Here is a 20,120-nt window from a genome sequence, read left to right on the forward strand (position 1 = left end):
ATTCTACTATGAACCTCATTGCTTCGAAACCTGGACCTATTGCAGTTGCCACTTGGTGTGTAGAGGTTGAGTCAAATTTTGATAATTCAAAGAAATTTGCATGCACAGTTTGATTAGCAGAAGAACTTGCACCATCAGATGATTCTATCAGGCACTGCTCAGTGTTCTGCATAAATGTAAAGCTTTAGATGTATAGAAACATATGTAGATATTTGTGTAATGCATCCAAAACATAAATAAAATGATATAATAGAAAATGAAATAGCTATACCTTTTCTTCTGTGAGACCAACAGAAGTACAACCCTCTGATGCAGTGTCTTCATAAGATGTGTTCAAGAAAGACTGCATTATGGCTTTATCATTTGTCAACCGAGTAGCTACATACACATTGGAATTCCTATTGACATAATCTCCTAGAATACGTATCTTGAACAAATACCTCTTCCAAGATATCTGCTCAAGAATATATGACAATATACCTTCATCGGAGTTGTCCTTAATAAATAATTGATGAGTGGTTAGAAAATATAAACGGCACAGGATTAAAAATATGCATGACACAAAACAATTTGTATGCTTGCTGTTTAACAACCTGATTAGTCTGATGTGCCTTCAATTCTGCTGCTGAACATCCAAGCAGTTTAGATAATTCTCGGTCAAAAATTACAACATGACATGATACAGTGTCATCCAATATCTCACAGTCCACCATGAACCTGCTAATAAAATATCAATATTGTATAAAATAATACGTATTTTTGTATGAAAATTGTGACCACCGAAAGAGATATATCACATTAACATTACCTAGGAATAATAGCTTTTACTATAGCTTGGCACTTTTCGCAAAAGAAACCTTCTCCACCTAGAACCACTTTCTTCCTACACTGTTTGCATGATGTGTACATCCATCCACAATTAGATCTCACATCTACAACATCTGCCATAGTAACCACTATAGATTCCTGTAATAAATAACACAAGGTATATATTCAGTATTAAGATAAGAATAGTAAGAATGACAAAAATACAAACCAATGAAGTAGAAAACAATGCATTGCACTATATATGCACTGTTGGTCCAGATCGTAAATCCACTATTTTTCTTCGGTCATCTACAGCCAATAGATCGTCGGCCACAAATACTACAATTTGTGGAGCAATTCGAGCAGGTATTTGGCCCAACTAAATCCCAACACTTTTCAATCTATGAAAAATATTTAAGAAAAAAAGATAAATGCTATCATATACAATAAAACTTGGAATAAATGTAGACTCTATTATACTCAAACCAATATAATTGCATACTTCTGCACAAACTCTTGAACTTCTTGTATTGTGGGATGAATCAGGAGATGGGAAGAGTACATGGAATTAAAAACTTTTTTCCTTCCTGCCATGTTATTACATGGAAAAAAAATTAGATTTATTATTGTTCAAAGGAACCCAATGTAACTATGGTGTCAAATAAACAGTATCATACCTTTAAATTCCCTAACTTTGCACAGTTGAATGATGATGATAGTAGAACCAGCGTGGACACGAGACACATGCTACAGAACTTCATTAGTAAAATCTCCCCACAATGTACATTCTAGTTTTTCCTTCTTGTCAAAATGAAAGGAAAAAAAAAGAAAAAATTCCACTCTAAACCTAAGTTTTTAATCATTGACTTGGTTAAATTGGGAGAAACAGACTCAGAATAAGAGTGTACCCTTCACCCAATAACTCTACATCAAGCCTAAACTATGTGCGTCCGTTGACATTGCATTCTTCTTTTTCTCCCACTCCAGTTAGTAACCCGATGACATCTATAAGAGAAAATATAGAGTTAGCTCACCATAAATAATTTTAACATAATAATCACATATCCAACACTTATATAATAGCCTACCTTAGATATCGATCATCAAATTGATCGGATAATATTTCAAAGAATGAACGGAATGTAAAACCAAAGTTGTTTATTTTGCCATCATCCGCATATGGTCGAACATAAGTGGAAAAAATAAAGTTTGCTTGGTAGGGATGATCAATGGTTCGGTATGAGCCTGTATTAGGAGAAATATAAAAATACGACACCACATATGTTTTTCCCTCTTCAAAATTCTTATGATGTCATGGAAGGAAGACAGTCTTAACTATAGCATGGATGTTGTCACCCTGTAAGAAAATAACTCTTAGAACACAAGAAGATGCCTAAATTAATCAGTAAAACACTTACATCCTCATCCCTGAGAATCATTTCCATGGATGATATCTCTTCATAAGAGTAGCATCCTGGCATAGTCCATAATCGAACCACACGAACTTTGATTTTCTAATTTTGTCTGCATAGGTTAATAGCACGAACTGAATCAAATGCAGGAGCCATGTGAACACTTGGAGAACACTGATGGTGCGATAACAACAGGAGAAATTTGCTAACTGAAATAAATCCATAGGCTCCTGCTCTTTATAGAGCGAAAAATTCATCTACAGTTACAATAAAAAAAAAAAGAACGTTATTAGCAATGCACATGTGTGATGTAGCAACAGTTCCACCCATAATACATAGCAGTTATACAGCACAAAATACCATATAGTTGTGGGCATAGTGGGTAGCGGATTTTGTGCGCATAGTGGCCTATATATTAGGATGATACAAGTGATTTTGTGCACATAGTGGGCAGCAGATTTTGTGCGCATAGTGACCTTACCCATAATATTAACACCTTAACTTTTGCCGGTTTTAATGAAATATTAATATTAATTTTAATTTAGTAAATAAATTAAAATATAAAATATTAATTTGATTTATGAAAGACTAACCATCCTTAAAAAATTCCACCCAAAAACATAACAATGCAAGCACATAAGATTATTCAATTATTTGGTTCTTTAATTTTATAAACATATTTGTAAGTTCATAGCTTTTTAATCTATAAATTTTAATTTAAGTTTTATGAAATAAGAAATATTAATTTAACATTTGAAAGATTATTAACTGTAATTTAAAATAATATTAATTTGAACCCAAATAGTAACCAATTGTGGCTTTTTAATGAAATATCAGTTTTAATTCACAATTTAAAATATTAATTAAATTAATTTAAAACATAAAATATTAATTTGAAATCAGAAAACTACCCATAACATAGCCTCGAAATACGGGACAATGTGGATAATTTTTTAATTTAACAACTATCATCATATATTTACAAAACAAAACATATTACTTATAATGAAATAACCTACCCATGTTCCATAATTGCATGATCCTAAACGTGGGCCAACCAATATATACAAAAATTACTTATAATGAAATAATCTACCCAGGTTCCATATTGCATGCTCTTAAACGTGGGGCAACCAATATATGCAATGATAAAACAATTATTAAACAATTTATTAATTAGTAAAAGAGAACATGGGCCAACCAATATATACAAAAATTACTTATAATGAAATAATCTACCCACGTTCCATATTGCATGATCTTAAACGTGGGGCAACCAATATATGCAATAATAAAACAATTATTAAATGATTTATTAATTAGTAAAAGAGATTACTCTTTATTTCAAAATGATTAAAAAATTGATGCATTTATCTCCTTTCTCGTTGTGTCACTTGTCGCGCTTCTAGATGGTCCTGCAGATACCCCTTCCTTATAATAGTAATAGATAAATAGTTCTCAACATGAAAATTCCAAAATATTCTAGTCGATGCCTAAATTAGAGTCTATCCTGAGTTTCAATCAACCATGTACGAAATATCATTTTCAGGCAAAAAAATGTACGAAATATCATTTGCTTCATTAATAATTTTCTGAATTATGTACATTATTAGTTGAAGTGGCAGAACCAAAATAAATGAGCATTTAATCATTCATAAATATTGTTGGCAAAAAATCACTCATAAATATTGAAGATATGGGTCAATGAATTTAATGTGAACGACTTGTTTTGTCCACAGGAATTATCAAATTCAAAGATCTAGAGCGCAATCGTTGTCTCAATCATGATTTGGATTGCTCAATGTGATATTTCTAGACAATTTTCTAAATATAGTTTGATTTGGTATATATTCTCAATGCAATGTGACTCCCTCGGGATTCAAAGTTTAATTTAGGACTTGTTTAGACTACTCTCCATAAAAATCATTTTTATTCTAATAACTTCATTTTGCAAACTGATGTTAGGATAAGACTCAATTAATCTAAAGTGATTTAATTTTGTACAGGTTTATATAAAAAAAACCTTTGACAAAAAAAGAGAATACTCATATCAAGTTATTTATATCCGTTATGTCAAATAGCCATGTGTCTTAATTTTAAAATATTAGTATTTAATAGCTGTAATTATAAACTCATATGAAATAAAAAATGACGATGGTTATATATGATTAAAAAACTTGAAATAATAAATATAAAAAATTCGACATGCAAAAAATTGTTTGAATAATTTATTGAAAAATTGGTTTCAGAGAATTCACATCTAAAGAAATTAAAAATAAAAAAACCAAAAAGGCAGCAGTTAAAAAAATGGTTCAACTTTAAAGTAATTTTTGAAAAAAAAAACCTCAAAATGATACTAAATGTATTTTTTTTTTTAAAATCCAACTTAGAATCCATGTGGCAATAAGCTCCAAACTGTCCTCCAGCGATCTAGAGTCCTAGCTAGTGGACTCACGCAAGAGTCAAATGCGTGTGAATACTTTATTTTATCAAGGTATTTAATAAAAAAAACACACACAAAAAAATGGAAAAAATAAATTAATTAGATTTTTATTATGATCGAATATTTGGATGATTGTATTTTTCGTATTTCTGCAACTAGAACTTTGATGTTTAAAGTTATAGCGAAAAAATAATAAAAATTAAAAGATTTTTACAAAAATATATAATGCTATGGATATTCTTTTTATTCCTGAAAAATATCTTGTCTGAAAAGTCAATGTTAAAAGAAGAAGCATAAGTAAAAAAGAAATTTAAAAAAAGTTACATTTTGATTCTCCTTTATATCGAATTTAGCTATAATATTTAAAAAATAATTGGGAGGGAGGGACTAGGTAGAATGAAAGAAGGGGGGCACAAATATATATATATATATATATATATATATCAAGGCGATATTTAGTATTTAGAACGAATTTGCAAGAAATGAGAACGGGATGGGAATTGGAATAGGTAAATAACATTAGAGTTTTATCATACAAGTAATTGAAATTATCATATAACATGTTTGTATTTTTCAATAATTATGTATACATAAACACACACACACACACATATTTAATTTTTCATGCAAAGATTTAAGGTGCTACGATTCATTGCTAAGTTGGAATAGGCTGGCTTCAAAATTAGCACCATCGGTAATTAGTGAAATTTCATGGTTAATCAATTTAGTGACTTTTTTTTTTTTGCAAAGGAAAAAATTTCATTGCAAATTCAGTTTCGGACCAATACATTTCATACATTCTGAAGTTCACTGTTACGTCATGCTTGGTATGAGAAAATTGCAAAGGAAAGAAAGAGAGGAGAAATTCTAATGAGATCAATTTAAAAAATTAGAAAAATGGGGTTATAAAACATTAATAAAGAGAATATGTAAGATAAAAGAGGAAACAAATTAGTAAAAAGCTGTTAACCCCACATCTTCAATTTATAGAATTCATTAAAATATTTGCTCCATTTACCCCGTACCAAATGAACCCTTAATGTTAGTTTTTTATTCGAGCCTAAGCTCTCCAAAATGATATTTAATCTGGAATTGTAAAGTACTAATAGCTTAATTCATTAACCTTCCATCTCGAGTTTAACAACTGCAAAAATTTTGAACTTTGTAAACCACATATTGCTAATTCGTTAATGAGGACTTGTAACGTACTAGGATATCAATAATAGCCAAACTTCTCTTTTATTAATTGCATCTTCATATCTTGATTGCCAAAAGCAATCTCACAGTACTGTGCATATATCATATTCATGCTTTATAGTGCAAATATGGAAATTACACACAAATCCTACTTTGACCACTTGAGGCTTGAAACCTCACTCCTATAAGAAAGTGAAGCCCTGGTATACACCTGTAAGCCCAAGCTTTATTCATTACTTGATGCATAATACTTTTAGTTATGAGATTCAGTGTTTGGCTGTGCATCTACAGCTTCACCGGCGTAAGAGCAGCATCTTCTGCAGCCTCCTCCGTACCCTCCACCGCAGCATCCATAGCGGCAATACCCTCCCCCGTGTCCGCCGCCACCGTGTCCACCGCCACCATGGCCTGGGTAACCACCACCGTGTCCACCATGGCCGGGATATCCTCCACCACCATAGCCACCACGGCCAGGATAGCCTCCGCCGCCATAGCCACCACGGCCTGGATAACCGCCACCCCCATAGCCTCCACGGCCTGGGTAACCGCCACCACCATACTTGGCATCTTCTACCTCTCCATGTTTCATTGTGTCTACCTCAGCTGCAAACTAGAACGGTTAGAAAAGAGAAATACATAGTAGATTTTCTCTTGAATATAGACAAAAAAAGTTTTCTGCTTTTTATATAATAGCTTTATGGCTAAGTATCGGCAAAATGTAAGGATTTCGAACCAAAACATAGCTCCATCATAATATAAATATCACAGAATAATAATATACTATGACATATTGGATACATCGATCCCTGCTGTATAAAACTTCTGGTTAAAATATTAACCCAAAATAACTCTAGACAGCCTACTACTAATTCAGGGCCAAAAAAAGGGGAAGGAAACTTGCACAACATAATAATATTCCTTCTTATATGAGGGATATTTTTGTTATTATAGCAGGTTTTGAGATCCCATAAGCTTTGGTGCAAAAAACCAAATATTTAACTAAAGCATTAAAGTGACGAGGCAAGATAAAAACAAATGAATAAAATATAGAAATTACACAGTGGAGGATTATATTTTATTTTATTTTTAAAAGAAAAGCATCACTACTGGAGAGAGGTTCACAACAAAGGGATTCATCTCACCATTATTTGAGGAAGACTCAGACAAGTCTCTAGCTGTGACCTCCGAGGAGATCAGAAGTGAGATAGCAAAGATAGAAAGAAGAAGAAAGGCCAACTTGGAAGCCATTGTTGATAGTATTTGTGAATAGCCCTGTGCATGTACCCAATATATATACACGCTGTCCCTAGAGACCCCAGAAGAGAGGAAGGGCCCTACGAGTAGTTGGCAGTTAACAAGTGGCCTTTTCATTAATTGTTATCCTTATCTAAATGGCATTGTCTTCATCAGATGTTTTTATTTTTCTACTTTGGTCGACAACGAAACGATTAGAGGCCATAAGATTCAAACAGAATTAATGTTTGCATCGAATGGGTTGGTTGACTCATCACTATGATTTAATTTGAGGGAAAGGGATTTAATATATTCTCATGTCTCTAATATAAAACCTAATTAATCATTTTAAGTAGATTAAGAATGTTAACTAAATTAGTTAATATGATTTTTTTTTGGTAAAACACCCGAATCATTTTTTTTAATTATCTCTCTTCCTTTCCTACTTGATCATTGTTGAGAGAATATTAATAGACATGTGACATGGGTCTTACATATATATATAACCAACATCATGAAAATTAAACTTCAGCTGATCAGCTAAAACTACTTAACCTTGCATTGAAAGAAAAATATCTTTATTGTGATGTGTAGGTAAATAAAATAGATTTTTTTGGTAAGTAAAAGTTACGGTGAGTTGGAACTTAAGGTTAGGATATACTCCTCTATTTCTAAATGTAAGACCTCTATAGTAGTGTATATAAAGATCTTATATTTAGGATCGAAGGAGCATCTCATTGGACTCATCCAAGCACTTATATATCAGCCTTCAACAAGGTTGTTAGCCACTTGAACCCTCTAATCTTATGGATTATGAATTAACTAGGTGAATTTTATGGGGGGCAAAAAACAAAATAAGAGAGAATTTTGGAGACAGATTTGGAAACTCGGCACCTTGCTTAAGGAAGAAAGTCTTCTATTATAAGAAGGGAGCTAACTTAAAGTTTTATAAAATACAAACAACCAAATTATGTTGATAAAGAAATAGTTAAATGAGCTAGATGCAATAGATTTTACCAAAAAGAAAACTTATTTTTCAAAACACTCTTATTTATAGAGAAGATGCGTGAGAGAAAGAATGGGTGAGGAAGAGAGGGATATGTAAATTTAATTGGGATAAACATGAAAAAAAAAAAAACATTAAATATCTATGCATATCCTACATGTAACCAAATCCATTCAGTTCATGATTGGATCTACGTTTTCATCCCAAAAGGTGCACTTAGTACATTTACGTATATATGGATGAACTTTTCATCAATTTGGCTTTTGGCTGTAAAAATGGTTAAAAAGCATACGCCGCCAGGATGGAGCTGCTTTCAACTTCTTAACTATGGTGAGAGGAAAAAATGACCATTGTATGAAAAAAAAACAGAGAGAGAGAGAAGAAGAGAGAAGGGTCTTGAAATGGATCCTACGTTACTTCAATGTAAAGATAGAATTACTCCAAGAGATCTAGTAATTTGATATTTATAAAAATATTGAAAGAATGAAAAATAAATAATAAAACTGGGGAAAAATTGGGAAAAAGTTTCATTAGAAATTTAATTGGTGAGAAAAGCTTGATAAATTTGTATACATACTAGTATTTTGAAACACTACATTTAATTGGCTGTGTTTGAATTTAAATATTGGTATACTCTGGAAATTTATTACATATGAAACACTAATACTTTGATTTAAATCATTTTTACCAATTAAATTTTCAATGAGATACGCTTTTTCATTCTTTTCTTAAAATTTAAGTAAGATGAAATAAAAACTACTTTCCTCACCGTTAATTTAAACACAGCCACATTTCTACTTTTACAAACTAATTATTTATAAAAATCAATCCAAACACAAATCATGTTATATAAATTAATTTTTATCCAATCTTATATTTCTAAAAGTCAAATTGATTAAAAAAAATCACTGGTTTTTTTACTGCCAATCTAAAGTCACCCTCTAAAAATTGTAGCCTACGAAGAGAACAGGAGAAGTAGTGTTTTAGCCCTGAGCTCATAGAATTTTTGTAAAAATGCCTAGATGATAAGATCTAACATTTTTAAGCTTAAACCAAACTTAGATAAAGTTTCCAAAAGATTTTTTAAATGTTTTGTAATCCTCCCAAGCTTACTTTCATGCTCAAAAGTGATATTTAAAGTTTCAGAAAGATTTGAAAATGGTTTGGGAGTTGAATTGAAATTAATCATAAGGTAATTTTAAAAAATAAACTGACTCATTTTTATTTAACCTGTATTTATATAATAATGTAATATGTTTCATTATAAAAATATTTTAACAATCTTCACAAAAAATATTGAGCTTTTTGTTTCGCCGACAAAAAAATTCGGCTTTTAAGCAAAAGAAAAATCTTCCTGCTGTTATTTTTAAAATAAATCTAAAACAATGTATATTCCAAAATATTTTAGTCGATGGCTAAATTGAAGCCTATCTTGACAATAAATCATGTACGAATATCATGTGCCTCATTAATAATTTTTCTGAGTATGTACATATTATTGGTCAAAGGGGCAGAATCAAAATAAATGAGCATTTAATTATCACTAATAAATTGTGAACATGTGGGCGAATGCATTCAATGTGAACAACTTGTTTAGGCCGCACGACTGGTCAACCTCAAGGATCTTCACCAAAAATAAAAAATAAAAAAAAAAAAAGTCAAGGATCAAGAGCTCCATCGATGTCTCAATGATGATTTGGATTGCTCAATGTGATGTTTCTAGAAAATTTTCTAAATGTAGTTTGACTCGTATTACGTTATTAAAAGTGATTTTTATGCTAATAAATTTTTACAGATTAATGCCAGCATAAAAATACAATATAATTTTATATTTGGGTAAACTTTTTTAAAAAAAATTAGTTTGACAAAAATTTATTTGGGCATTATTAAAAAGTTACTCTAATTATAAACTGTTCAATATTTTTTTGAAAAGTAAATATAATATAATTTATGTACCTTTGTTTATTAATGCAAATTTACTTTTCTACAAAAAACATGTTCAAAATTAAATAAAGTCAAAAGCTGCCAAATATTTGTTTTTTTGGTGCAAAGTGGAGTTGAAATAATTACAAAGATGGTGATATTATTTTTTTTAGCAGGGGACAAAAAATTGGATTAAATACTAAATCGGCTGAAATAGTGATTCAACTATTAGTAGATTAATCTGGGGTCAAACCGGTTATATTAAAATAATATTGAATTGAAAATAATAAAATACCACAACATTAATAATCAATAGTAACAAAATACAAAAAAATACAATGATAGTTTGATTATAACAATAACAAAGCACAATAAAATTGAAAATTTTGAGCTTTACGATTTCTCAATAACTAAAGTTAATAATTATTAGTACCAAAATTATCATTAAAATTTATTCAAATCTATAATAACAGAGATATTGGGAGCTAAATAAAAAAAAAGATCAATAATAATATAATCATTCAAACCAATTTATACTGGCTTGATCAGCTTCCTTTTAGTTCGATTTTTAGCTAGTTTAGCACTTGAACCAAACTAGACTACCATTAGTTTTCTATTTTTTGGTCGAACCAGTCAATACGATCTGATTTTTTTTGTTTTCATGTTTTTTGGGAAGTATCTTATGAATCAATAGACGTCGGTAGGAAACACGCTTCACAGTTCACACCGTAGTTGTGACCCTAGAGTAACAAATTAGGCAAGAATCAAAAGCCCGTGAATACTTTATTTAAATAGAAACAACACAAAAGTACAAAATGGACAAAGAATTCATTGGTAGTTTTAATATAGGTGAATTTCCAGACGATTATTTATAGAGTCAGAAAAATAGGTTGAATTCATCAGGCTGGCCCATTTAAATTTAAGTCCATCAAGAACTGGCCTGTTTAGGCCCCGCATGTTATTTTTTCATTATTTGAGATGTTTTAATTAATTTAATAATTATATTTGTTCATTTTTGTTTAGCTAATATTTTCTTGAAATTGTTTTAATTCTTCGCAGATTACATCATCTAACATGATGGAAAAATATGAAGATATTTTACAATAATGGATAGTTTTCTATTAGGATTCAGGATAACAATTTGATTTGCAAATATTTACTAATTTTAAAACCTGATAATTGAAAAGAATTAAATGTCTTTAGCAAATTGAAAATTTTAATTATGTTGTCTTCTTGAAAGAAGATTTAGACACTATATTTTTGTTCTTCTTTACGGCACATTTGGTATAGTGGAATTGATTGTGATGGAAATAGAAATGGGTATGAAAATAGAAATGAAAATAGGATTTAAAAGTGATTTATATAAAAATGGACATGGAAATGGGGTGTTCTGGAAATGAAACCTAATTTTTGTACAAAAATACTAAAAAGCCCTCTCTGAAAAAACTGATTCTCTTCCCAAAAATATCAAATCACGGCAACAATTTATCAAGCCTTCTCTTCCTTCTGCAAATTGCCCAGACAAGTATCACCGAAAAGGAAATTTGCCCAGATCAATTCGTTGGCCACGTCAAGCCCGACGCACAAGTTCATCGGCCCATTTTTCTTGGCTACATCCTTTTTTTTCCCTCTTAAAACATAGGTATTCTCTCATTAGAGATAATTATATTTGAGACACTATCGACACTAAATATGGACACTTCTCCTAACGGAGATTCCTACCTTGGTTAGCCATGGTGTGAGGGATTAAGCCCTTCCGTTTGACCTAATACCGTTAGTCTTCTTGTTTACATCCAGCTCAACTTTTTTTTTTGGGACAAAAATGTTTAGTGAATTAGGTTTTGGAACTCATCAAATCTAAGACATGTCTATAAGTTCAGAAAATATTTATAAAGATATTTACAAATCGATCTCCATAAGGATTTTGCTCAGCTATCTCAATGCCAGGATTTAACACAAATCCAACCAATCTTTTGATACTTTCTCTTTTTTTTGGTGAAACTTGATGGCCATTCAAATGCCATAAAAATATGGGATCCTACACCAAAAGCGGCGAAGCAAGGAAAATTAAGAGAACATTTCAGAGCGGCTCTGGCAAAGTTAGGAAGAAGAAGACGAAGCTAGAGAAATTGAAGATATGGAGATGATTTGGGAACACAAGCCTCAGATAACAACCACCGCCAACGAAGTTGGAGGCGTCGAATATCTAGAATATATCTGAGAGAATGAGGCATCATCGATCATCGCTAGAGGTAGAGATTTGTGAAGGGAGATTTAGGAACACAAGTTCCCGAAAAATAAGTTCCCGGAAAATATCCGGATCTACAGAGGAGTTTAAAGCTCACCGATGGTAGGTGAGAGCTGACAGGCGGGAGGAGTGAGAAGGTAACGGTGGTGGGGCAAAAATGAATTATGGATCATGCAATTACAAATCTTGGGTCTTCATGGAAGCCATTTCCGCGTATTTGGTGGAACCGGAAATGGAAAATTTTTCAATTCCATCGTGCCAATCAAACTTCCTCATGGAAATGAAATACATTTCCATTTCCATGCCTCCCAATTCCATCATACCTAAATGGCATTACAATTGGCAAGAAATGGCTTATAAGACATATGATCTTGCAGTATCAATTAATTTTTATAAGCTGCTCTATCATAATTTACAGAAATCATATGTGCTTGCGCACTTAATGGTATATAACTTACTAAATGCAACAGAAATCTGGAGAGATGCTTGGGTGAACCTAGAGTGCCACGTAATTTGTGGTCTAACCAATAAGAAAAGAACATTTCACATTATTTTAATCTGATATGGTACTTTTTAAATATTAGCCTGCAAACACAAAAATTAGAAGGAAAAAATTTGCAAAAAAAAGAGAAAAAGCACTTCATTTGCTTTTCATTTCCCCGCACTACTGTCTCTCACCCTTCCCCTCTAATTTCACAAGTAAAAAGACGCTCTACTGATCCTGTAGCAAGCAAAGAAGTTAAATAAACTTTTTCAACCATCAACGTATGCAACATGGAAATCGAAAAGCTTCACCTGATCATGACAAGTAAATCTATAAATTAGGACCTTAAGGAATTGCTATAAATAAAGGGAAAATTACACACAGGTCTCACAGAAGATAATTTATTCAAAAAAAATCCCTTGAAATCCGAAAATTCTTCCTAAGTCCCCAGGGACCTGCGGGTAATAAATTTTAAATGTGATATTACCTACGTACCCCCATTAATCTGAGTCTGTATTTTCCCTGCCTCAAACCCTTGGCCGTTATCTTTGCCTATCAGGACCATCTTCGTCTTCGCAACTGCCCCAAATCACTCTTAGTGTCGTTAGTGCCAAATCTAAACCCAATCCTCATGGCTTTTATCTTATGCGTGGATATGGTCTCTTGGGTGAAGCAAGGAACAATAGCATAAAGAGAATAGCAGCGTTTCAAGAAAGGCTCTCTCAGACTACTCCTTTTTCGGTGACTGATGCTCTGTTTTTCGGTGATTGATGCTGTGCTTCTGATAAAAATGACACTATAATGCGATGGTTAAATGTCTTGTTAATGGGTATATCGACGGTTGTTAATGTAACTGTATGACTTGTTACTAACAAGTGATTGTGACAGGTTGATATGAAGGATAACAACTTCAAGTAGAAAGTATTTGTTCTCTTACCTCCATATAAGAGGACAATTTATTAATAGTGTAGAATGTGAAATGTAATATGTTGGAGGTGGTGTGAGAACAAGAATGATAAAGGAAGAAACATCATATGAAGAATTTAGAACAATGGTGGGAAAAGAAAGTAATTGAATGGTTATAAAATTCACAATAACTTTTGATGAGTATACATTTATGAACCTTGTAGATAAAGTGTAAATTTGGTATAGTTACATTGTACATATCTATATAAAGTGGTAAATGACATCTGGTTGTAATTTGATACAATATCATATCTCTGTTTTCTCGTACTTGCAGTGTTTAGTGATTTCTTAAGACATGATTTTAGTATTCAAGTTGTAATATGATATGATTTGGTTATAATTTAATTTTTGTAGAAGTTGTGATATCTCACAGAGTGAGTTATTAGGGGCATTGTCGAGGTTGTTAACCACATCTCCTCGGGTTGTCAACAGCCGTCGTTAAGGTTGTAAATGAATATTTACAATAAAAATCTGTTGTAATCCTATTGGGTTCACTTAAAGCTATTAATGACTTAAAAATGCTTCCCATTATATTCTTAAGGTCATTATATGAGATGATAGTGCAATTTTTTTAGAAGCTGTGGTATCTTACAGAGTAAGTTGTCAGGGGCACTACCGAAGCTGTTAATCACTTCTCCTCAGGTTATCAAAAGCTTCTGTTGAGATTGTAAATGGATCTGGCAGAGAGGACTGTGATATATACCTATCATGTCATCATGGTTAATATTTGTTTATCCAGTTTTATTAAGTCTTTATTTCTAGACATGATCTGGGTTTGGAATAAAGAATTTTGTGGTTATCAAAACACATGAATGCCATTAAAAAAAACTTCATAACTAGTAAACAATGTCAATACACATTAACATAACTTCACAGTCAATTATCATTATATTGTGAAGTAAAAAAAAAAATATGAACTTTACATTCAGTTGTCATTATGTTGTCAAATAAAAAAATACTAAATACAATATATACTGGTTATTTATTTCTTCCTTTTGCTTTAGGGGTTTACTCATAGCAAAGATAGCACTTGATCACCATGCAAGTTGTTCTGATGAGTTACAAGCCACTACAAGCATCTAACCTTTACGTTATGGATTTCTTGAGCAGAGTACTTAGGCATTGTGTAGCCGTCATCACCATACTCCTTGCCGTCCCACGTTTGTAACCAACTCAAAACATAAACTCCATAAGAGTCCTTGAAAAAAAATACTAGTACTTTAGTCAATAAACATTATCTCCTAAAAACTCAAACACAATTAGTTTTTGTGCAAAACAACAATTCACGTGTCAGATTGCACATGTACTTTTGTCCATGTGACTTCCTTATCAATTTTGTCCTTTTCATCAAATAGTGCTGGCTTTACTCTATGAAGAATTTGATAAAAACAATCTCTCTGTAAAAAAGAAACAAGTTTGACAGTAGTGAATGACAAGTAATCAGCAGGTATTAACAACATTGACAATAGCAAATGACAAGTAATCAGTAGGTATTAACAACCTTGATAGTAATGAATGACAAGTAATCAGTGGGCATCAACCTTGACAGTAACGAATAATAAGTAATTAGCAGGCATCATCAACCTTGATAGTAGTAAATGATAAGTAGTCAGCAGGCATTGATAACCTTGACAGTAGTGAATGGCAAGTAATCAGTAGGCATTAACAATCTTGACAGTAGTGAATGGTAAGTAATCAGCAGGCATTGACAACCTTGACAGTAGTGAATGACAAGTAATCAGCAAGCATTAACAACCTTAACAGTAGTGAATGATAAGTAATCAGTAAGCATTAATTAACAATTTATCAAAACTAATTCTTTTCAGCCTCTCTATCATATCATATTACAACTTGAACACTAAAATCATGCGTTAAGAAATCACTAAACACTGCAAGTAGGAAAAATGTCACTTTATATTAGTAACTTAATTCAGATTGCTAATGACAACTTCCACGGCATCTGATAACAAGTCCATGACAACCTATTTACAAGTACAGCAAAACAGAGATATAATATTATATCAGATTACAACCAAATGTCATTTACCACTTTATATATATATGTACAATGTAACTGTACCAAATTTACACTTTATCTACAAGGTCCACAAATGTACACTTATCAAAAGTTAATGTGAATTTTATAACCATTCAATTACTTTCTTTTCCCACCATTGTTCTAAATTCTTCATATGATGTACCTTCCTTTATCATTTTTGTTCTCACACTACCTCCAACATATTGCATTCCACCTTCTACATCATTAATAAATTGTCCCCCTATATGGAGGTAACAAAACAAATGCTTCCCACTTGAAGTTGTCATCCTTCATATCAACCTATCACGATCCCTTGTTAATAACAAGTCATACAGTTACATTAACAACCGTCGATGTACCCATTAACAAGACATTTAACCATCGCATTATAGTGTCATTTTTATTCATTTTTATCAAAAGCACAGCATCAATCACCGAAAAACAGAGCATTAGTCACCGAAAAAGGAGTAGTCTGAGAGAGCCTTTCTTGAAACGCTGCTATTCTCTTTATGCTATTGTTCCTTACTTCACCCAAGAGACCATATCCACACATAAGATAAAAGCCATGACAATTGGGTTCAGATTTGGCACTGACGACACTGAGAGTGATTTGGGGTAGTTGCGAAGATGAAGATGGACTCGATAGGCAAAGAGAATGGCTGAGGGTTTAAGGCGGGGAAAATACAGACTCAAATTAATGGGGGTATGTAGGTAATATCACATTTAGAATTTATTACCCGTAGGTCCTTGGGGACTTAGAAAGAATTTCTGGATTTCAATAGACTTTTTCTTAATAAATTGTCTTCTGTGAGACCTGTGTGTAATTTTCCCATAAATAAATATGCAGGAATACATCCAACAAAGCAAATAATCTTTACGTGATGATTCTATTGTTAAATTAGCCTTGAATATTTTTACAATATTCAAATTGGAAGCTTTATTGTCTCCTATATATGTTTGAAATTAGGGTTATGATGAGAACTTTATTTTATAATTGTGTACTCATGCTCTGGGGTCTCATTTGCTTTTATATATGCGTGTATGTTGTGGAGAAAAAGTTTTCCTTATTTTTCCCAATAAAAAGTGCCTGTGATTGAATTAACTTTTATTATTGGAGATTTTGAAGTATTTTTGATTTTGTAATGAATGAAAATAGCAAATGAATCAGAGTTAGATATGAGGGGAAAAGAAAAATCTATGACTAGTTCTAGCTTTGAAGATACATATAACTCTGATGTTGAAAATATTTACCTGGGTCAAGTTGTAAATAATGAAGATGAAGCTTACACTTTGTATACAAGATGTGCATACACTACTATAAAAAACATAATAATTGATGGTTATTTTTGCTCATATTTGATAGGTAAAAACCGTCAAGTATGCTTGTGTCATATATTTGGATGGATAAAGCGCGACTCGTGAACCGGTTGACACAAGTCTCTAGCGGGGGCAGAAGGCTGAAGGTGCCATGGCTCCCGAAGTCTTTGTCCATGCACTCCAAGGGACCCTTGTATGGTTTGGCAAGCTTGGACAAGGTCCGGGCAAGTGTTAGCATGTGTGGGCAAGGTGCTTGTATATAAGGGGTTTAGATTGTACTCATTCTAATTACTAGACTCGATGAGCTCGGTATTATTATTTATTGTCACCACCTCCCAATGTCAAGATTGGGTACATGCCGAGACCAATCCTGGACGTGCCAGGACTTTGGATAACATTTGATAGTTATTAACCGTCAAATATTTTAGATAATATTTGACCATTCTGAAGTTAAAACCGTCAAGTATTGGTTACTAATTTTACGGTTACTGGCTTCAATTACTTGACAGTTACTCATATGACCATCAATTATTCTGAAAATACTTGATGGTTACTCAAAAAGAATGCTTGACGGTATTAGACTAATAACCGTCAAGTATTTCAGAATTTTTTTTAATATAGGTATTGCTTTTCTAGCAACCCCCTACATTATGAAATTTCATACAAAACAGCATTATTCGATAAACAGAATCAGGCCAACATTCAAACCATTATATAGCAATCAATAATTTAGTCATATGAATCTAATTAACCACGTACCAGATAGAAAATTACATTATATACATCTTAATAACAAACCAAATGTCATACAATATGTTGTCTTAAGCCAAATCAAAATTTTGGGCAAGTACAAAAGGCAAAAGCAAAAAACCAACTAAAACCAAAATTGGCCAATTGCCAAAAACCAACAGCATAATATTGAAACCAAATCACTCTTCTACCTCCCTATCTATTTTGTGCCTACTGACGGTACAAAGCCATTGCCAGCTCTTCAATGATTTCTTCTATCTGAGCGGATGAATACACTGTGCAATATGTGTCGGTAAGGTACAGTATGCAAAAGCAAATTGAAGTTAGATATAAATGTAAAGCACACTAAGTATAATTCTAAAATATATAAATTGAACTTTAACAAATGGATATTACCTTCACAGGGATTGTGTCAGAATTGTGCATAATTATCTCCTTAATGAATTTTATCACGCAATGCCCATAATCGGAGCTTTTGTTTAGCTTACATGGGCACTATAAAGAATAGAAAAGGAAATTATATTAGTCAATCATATAAATAAACCATATTTAGTAGAATAGTAAATAATGGTAATGAATATCTTCACTTTCTTTCATGAGAACGCTTTGTCAAATTGGTCATTTTTTATCAAGGGGTAGGGTAAGGCTTGATCTGTGCGGTATAGCTATAAAGCCCTGAAAAGACAATAAAATTGAATATTAATGATCGTTAAAAATTATATTGAAGCAAGAAATTAAATTAAATATGAATAATAAATATAAATGCTACTTATTAAACAATGAAACCATAAATAGTCAATTAGTCAAATCCTTATGAAGAGAATCGAGATACCAAATCCTTAGCTTTGTGAGATTAACCACAATCAGTATCTAGTGTCCCTTAAGTATAAGAAAGATAATTAGAAAAATTACAAAATATTTGAAAATAAAAGAATTTAAGGAAGCTCAGTATACTACCCTTGATAGTAAGGTGCCAAAAACAAAGTCTGCCTTGTCTTTGCTACCCTACAAATGAAGATATCCGCCATCTTTGGATAAGTCTTTCTTCTTCATATCAGGGCCGTGGCCAGCAAAAGTGTGGGGACTGATAATCTTGAATTTTTCATTGAGGCCACTAGGGATTATAAAATTCTTGTAGAGATAACTAAATCAACAAATAAAAAAATCAATAGAATAAATGTTTAAGTAGTTAAGTATTTAATTAAAGTTTTAAGAAATACCTGATATAAAAGTTATTTGTGACGTAGTCAAACAAGGGTTTACCATACATCTTTGGCTCAAAATCCAGGGGAATCGTTAAGGAACTTCCATATTTTAATCTGGCCCCAACTGCATATTCCTCAAGACATATTCAGAATCTTAATGATACTGCTTGAACGGGCTCAGAGGGCTACTTTTGTGGCGATGATAATGAGTGATCACCCAATAAGCTCTTCTTCCATTTAGTCTAACAAACACACAGTTTGTAATTAAAATAGATTTTATTTTAAATCAACTAAAGGTTTTAACCTATACATATATACTTTTGTAGGCTGTCCTAATGTAAGAAAACGGCCAGGCCAAGCAACAAAGCTACCCATAGCTTGAGCCACTATCTCTGCATCTAGGGTAGGCATATAAAGGGCATAATTAGGATTAATGGCAGTGTTCAACTATGCCCTAACATGATCAGCATGAAGAAGCACATTATGAATCATGCTCTCCCTCAGTAAATTGAACATGTGGCTCATTGCAACCGTGTGATGTTTAGGGTTGTTCGCCACATATTGAACGTTAGCTTCACCCTGAACAAACATATAATCAAGTTAGTATGATATGAAAATAATTTAATGTAATCGTATAAACACAAGAAGTATTATATCTCAGGAGGGAAATGTGTGGCTGTCATTCCTATTTGGGCTAAGATTCAGAGCTGTCTGTGGTGCTTGATTCTTGATCAATTGATTAATTAGGGGTACTTGTGCTTTAACTTGCTCCTTTAACTAGCGCACTAATTCTTTTAACTCTATAAACTCTACAGGAAAAGGAGTGTATGATGAAGAGGGCTTTTATCTAAACTTGTAGTAATCCTTCTTGGTGACTCCATAACTAACGCCTTTAAGAAGACCAAAATGGTTAGGAGTCCCCAACGCCTTCCTCAATATATCTTGTTCATCTGCAAAATATGCCCTTGCGAAACTTCTTGGGACAGACTCTATATGCAATAAACATTCTTAATATTGATACTTTAAGATATTTATTAAGAATGTGAGGATTATTTAATGTGCTAAGGTGCAAAAATGCCCATGAACTTATA

General features: G+C 32.3%; 1 protein-coding gene across 1 annotated transcript; it reads right to left on the reverse strand.

Annotated features, from left to right (window-relative positions):
- Positions 1-5,876: 5,876 nt before the first annotated feature.
- Positions 5,877-7,113, reverse strand: LOC114750595 (cold and drought-regulated protein CORA). The gene is made up of 2 exons (XM_028939190.1): positions 7,002-7,113; positions 5,877-6,462 (listed from the first exon to the last, which is right to left on the reverse strand). The coding sequence occupies exons 1-2, from the start codon at positions 7,105-7,107 to the stop codon at positions 6,113-6,115; spliced, it is 456 nt and encodes a 151-aa protein (XP_028795023.1). The 5' UTR covers positions 7,108-7,113; the 3' UTR covers positions 5,877-6,112.
- Between the last annotated feature and the right edge of the window lie 13,007 nt (positions 7,114-20,120).

The sequence above is a fragment of the Neltuma alba genome, unplaced genomic scaffold, assembly GCF_004799145.2.
Source record: "Neltuma alba isolate B1F8T4 unplaced genomic scaffold, ASM479914v2 tig00006538_pilon, whole genome shotgun sequence".
NCBI classification, from domain to species: Eukaryota; Viridiplantae; Streptophyta; class Magnoliopsida; order Fabales; family Fabaceae; genus Neltuma; species Neltuma alba.

Coding starts and splice junctions, on each gene's coding strand:
- LOC114750595 (XM_028939190.1), bottom strand. CDS start 7,107: ATGGCTTCCAAGTTGGCCTTTCTTCTTCTTTCTATCTTTGCTATCTCA. Junction 6,463..7,001: donor TGAGTCTTCCTCAAATAATG/GTGAGATGAATC, acceptor TCTAGTTTGCAG/CTGAGGTAGACACAATGAAA.